This window comes from Wasmannia auropunctata, unplaced genomic scaffold (genome assembly GCF_000956235.1).
Source record: "Wasmannia auropunctata unplaced genomic scaffold, wasmannia.A_1.0 LD335514.1, whole genome shotgun sequence".
NCBI lineage: Eukaryota > Metazoa > Arthropoda > Insecta > Hymenoptera > Formicidae > Wasmannia > Wasmannia auropunctata.
In genome coordinates, this window is record NW_012027376.1 from 582,443 (window position 1) to 587,294 (window position 4,852).

At 41.1% G+C, this 4,852-nt stretch overlaps 2 protein-coding genes across 4 annotated transcripts in view; one reads left to right on the plus strand and one right to left on the minus strand.

Moving 5' to 3' along the window:
* The window catches only part of LOC105456876 (tyrosine-protein kinase transmembrane receptor Ror), a 243,908-nt gene that overhangs the window by 118,618 nt on the left and 120,438 nt on the right, over positions 1 to 4,852 (plus strand). Inside the window, exon 2 of one of the 3 annotated variants that reach the window (XM_011701232.1) lies at positions 2,108 to 2,222. The exons of the other annotated variants lie outside the window; for them this stretch is intronic. Coding sequence (XP_011699534.1) covers positions 2,183 to 2,222 — 40 coding nt within the window. The 5' untranslated portion in view covers positions 2,108 to 2,182. The remainder of the gene's footprint in view (positions 1 to 2,107; positions 2,223 to 4,852) is intronic. 3 annotated transcript variants of the gene reach the window in all.
* The window catches only part of LOC105456878, a 123,345-nt gene that overhangs the window by 5,325 nt on the left and 113,168 nt on the right, over positions 1 to 4,852 (minus strand). The window lies entirely within an intron of this gene.

Consider the following 4,852-nt stretch of genomic DNA (forward strand, 5'->3'; position numbering starts at 1 on the left):
ATATATATATCTTTTTATAATTTAGAAACTTTCTCGGCTTGGAAACTATGTTTTCTTAGTCTTATTTTTACAGTCTATTTTCTTTTTTTTTTTGTTTTAAAACACTGCGTATTCGCAGACCTGCACATTCCATTTTCTATTTTTCTTTTTTTTTTTCGTAAAACTCGGCGAGGTTCGATGCAACAGGCAGCCATGTCGCTGACCTGACGGAATCATACCGAAGGTGAGTTATCCGAAGAAATTGAATTTTCGTTGCGAGAAGGAAACCGAGATAAAGGGGGGACAGTGAACACGCGTAAAGAAGGTAAGATGATCTTCCACGTTGCCATATTGAATTTCATTTGGGTATCCACTTTCATGTGCAGATGACATTCTTTGTCTTCCTGGTCGCGGGAATATTGCATTCTTCCGGAAACCTTTCCTACCTTTCCGGGCGGTGGAGGCCTCTCATCCGGTAAAATGAAATTCCTCGTCCAATTTGCCATCCGGTGTGAGTGCAAACGACCTCTATCACTTCTCGATATAGAAAAAAGAGAGGAACAGATCGATGGGAACAAAGCGAGAGAGATAGGGACGGTGGACCGGAAATCGGAAGCCAGAGGGCAAAATGTATCGGGGGAGACCGAATGTCATATGTGACACTGGGCGATTGCCCCCGCGCTCGCCTTTTTTTTCCCCGTTTTTTCGCGGGCTCGTTTCGGCTGCTCTTGCCGCGAAATTCGATATCTCGCGCGCAATAAAATCGAACCTTTTGAGAAGGTGGCTCGTACCTTCGGCTCGAGTTATTTCCATGGCTTCCATGCCGGCTCGGGGAGCGTGGGAGAGCGAGCAAACAATACCCGTCGATTTTAACCGTTTCTACGTGCACGCTACGAACTACGCCGGCGAACTTTATTTCCAGCGTCTCCTACTCCTTCCGCTCGCTCCTTATTCTCGCGATCGAAAACAATGTTAATATCCGGCCGCATGATTCATTCCCCAGACTAAACGTCCTTGACCCGTTTTGACGTCGAAGAAATTTTTTTTTTTCATGTGCACTTTTTAAATGTTGACGGTATTTGAAATTAAACAAGAAACCCAACAAGTAAAACGAGTAAAAAATATATATGCTTGCAGAGAATCGAGTGTTCGCAAAAAGAGAGAAGGATTTAATTTTTTTTTTTGCAACGAATCTTTTCCTCGCCATCGGAATGTTTCCACAACAAATTAAATGTCTACAAATATTATTTGATTTAAAAGAATCTTCATTTATATTAGATATAGTTATGTCAGAGTAGTCGGGTCATATGTCACGTTCGGATATATATTACGCCTGTGAATCTGAATCCATAAAATGTCACATCTCACGAAATTGAGCTTCAGATTTTTACGCGCGTTTTGAGTTTATGCGAAGATTTTACGTAGTTGCATACTTTTGCTCGAATGTCCAGCGGTTACGATCGTGGGTGAGTTCCTCTCTGCGGTTTACTGTAGATGAAATAATATAAGTAAAGTGGTGTTAAAGTTCGTCGTTTCGACGATGCAATCCCTAGCAAAATTTGAGCAGAGATTTTACAGGGGCATTCGTTACATCGAAATGAAGATTTTGTAGTACGCGAGATTGAAATACAAATGAAAATACTCATGTGGATGGGAAGGCAGTCTTTAGTTACAGTGGAATATTTGAGCCATTGTTTTATAAGGAATTCCTCTGTGCTTGGAAGAAACATTAACATATAATCATTCCGCAAATATTGTCATTCGCCTCGCTCGACCAAAATGGCAATCGGAACGTCTCACAGATTCGCGTACTCTCCCTTTCAAGCTCGAGATCCCGAGAAAATCCGCTCGGAGTTCTTAACTTACTCTCCTCTCCTCTCTCTCTCTCTCTCTCTCTCTCTCTCTCTCTCTCTACCTTTCTCTGAGCTCTCTTCGGTATATACTTAATACCAAGAAGCTCACAGCGGCGCACTTCGAGGAGCACTCAGAAGGCTTGTCCCTCCCTCACCAGTTTCTTTCATTAACGAAGTGTCTTCCTGTTCTTTATTTCACCGTTTCCTCCGTCTCGGAGAAAGAAGCTAACCGATGAAAATTTTTCTCTAATTCTTCTTTTTCCTTTTTTTTTCAGGTAAGTGGTCCGATGCTCTCTTCCCGGCGAACAACGTGTGGCCATATACGCCGATCTCGTTTCTATTTTTAATCAATGGCTGGAGGAAGGAAGGTACAACTTTCGTTCGACCACCGTACGTAGTGACTATCTAATCGACTTTATTATTTCATTATTGCGACGTCGATATATCGACAGCACGATACATTAATAGTGCAACAAAATAATGAGAGAGTAACAAGTAATGACAAAGTTCGATGACACTTTCTTTACGTAAAATTAAATAAAATATATTTAAGTGTACGTTGTATGTACTTTCCGACTTCAATTACGTGGGATTACTTTACCGGCGCCGCGCGCTGATCGATAGCGCAATTGTGTAGACAGGAAGAAGGGGGGGGGGAAGGAACGGAACCGCTACGAGAAACGTGTTACTTGTTACGTTTCCCCGCGTGCATATGTAACTGCACACGTGTAGGCGAGTCTTGCGAGAATGACTGTATCGGAAAGCTGTCTTCCGGCTAGCACCGGGTTGACCCTCGGCTTTCGCTCTCGCCTCTCGTTTCTTCGATTTTTTTACTCCGGCCCGCATGACATTCGCGCGCGCGCGCGACACGATGGCACCCGTGTGTGTTGGTAGAGTATCCCAGATATATACGCCGCACGTGGCGCAGCACGAGAAGCAAAACGTGAGTACTTCTCCGGTGGGTTTTGTTTCTCTTTGAAGAGGATTGCTCTCGCGCGAAGTTTCCCCGTGACTAATTAGCCGATTACAAAGACGGAAATAACTGCTGTCTCTCGTTCCACGTAACGAAACGAAAAATTTCAGATACATTATATTCGTCATTAGATATAAAGTTATTCCTTGCGAAAAAAATTAATATAAATTTTCACATTTCTAACATGAAAATAGTATATAATTTATTTAACATGAGAATAGTATATAATTATTATTCTTTTTCTTTTTAAATTAAAATCGACGCGTGGCTGAAAATATTCTGATGTGTATATATATTTTTGAAACGTCAAAATTAACAAGTCCTGAAACGTATAAACGCTATAAACCGACTGATTATTTTTCTATGTATGTGAGTTACTGTCTCGATAATCTCGCCGAAAATAGCAAACTTCGGGAATTTCAAGACATTCTAAATCTACAAATAAATAGGTTTCACGTGAGAAAGCATATACGAAAGCATCCGCTTCGTACGGTGTTAGTAACGTGCTGTTTGCAACATCGGTCCTTCAACTTCAACCGCCGCCGTGACAATAGAGCGCAATTGTGCTGAATGATGTCGGGATAAAAGAACACTGGTTTTATTGTGTGAAAACCTCCGTCTAATTGTCGATTCATCTACTAGACTGCGAAAGTCGTGTTCCGACTTAAATGCTAGACGATTTACAATGACTGCGCGCGCGCATGTAAACCGCTTACATTTACCAGGAAGGAGGTCACACTGTGTGGTGTATCCTTATCGGCGACGAGCCTACGTCGAGGCTGTTGCACCGCGTGACGCGTTCCCGGCATCTCGGCCAGCTATTATGCGTTTTCTCCCTTCGATTGCGTCGGATGCATGCCGCACGTCACAGGTGCGACGTGTACGGCATACTCGATCGAAGCGTTCTCGATTGCACGACGCTCTTTCCCGGTCTGTGAATCTCGACTATCAGTATCCCCATATTCATTGGCGTCACAAAGAAAGGCATTCTAATGGAGGAGCAATTCTCGAAGAAAAATGTGCAAATTAATTAAAAAAAAATTATTCAGTAATATTCGAATAATCAATTTTTAATCAATATACATAAATTTATTATATGTTTGCCAGTATAATTAAGATAATTACAGAGTGAATTTTAATAATTTTATTTTAAAGAGATGAAGCTGTAATAACAATATTTTTCAACGCTACCGAAAATTCTCGTGAGATTTATAATGAGGTACGTAATGTAAAAATATCGTTGTTCTAGTTTGAGGTACTAACGCTGTTTTTACATTTATCCCTTCCCGCCGTACCATGGGATCTTCTGTAATTATGCGAGAGAATAAATTATAACTCCCTTAGTTTCAAGCTTTGCTCTCATGTAATATTGCATTGTATTTTACATACAAATCAAGGGAATTGGTTGGAATAAGGATTCAATAGAGATAAATTTTTAATTTTATATAAATATAATATGAAAGGAAGAGAGAGAGGGAGAGGGAGAGGGAGAGGAAGAGGGAGAGCGAGAGAGAGAGAGAGAGAGAGAGAGAGAGAGAGAGAGAGAGGTGCTATCTATTGTTTGGAAACTTGGAATTGTTTCTATTTTATCTTCTTTTTATAATAGAACTGTATTGAAAATAAAATAAATTTTTAACTTTCCTACTTGAAAATAAAACCCTATCTTTCTGAAAACTCATTGTAGATAAAATAAATTCAAGTATTTAATCTTTGGAATTGTTTGCAATTAGTATATTCGATACAGCGGCGGAATTCGCAGGTTTAGGAAAATTGCTACGAGAGAACCTTATCGCATTTCTCGCGGCGCTCGCCGTGATTAAAGTGCATGCGAAGCCGATGACGTGTCGCGATTAACAGCTCGCGGGGATGCCCCGTGAGAAATCCTAAGACGTTCGTGATGATATTAGCTTTAACAGTTCGGACGTAGTTTATTCCCCTTGTAAATTCGCCTGGGTGATGGCGTCGACACGTAAACGCGCGGATGTGTATACTCTCTCTCTCTCTCTCTCTCTCTCTCTCTCTCTCTCTCTCTCTCTCTCTCTCTCTC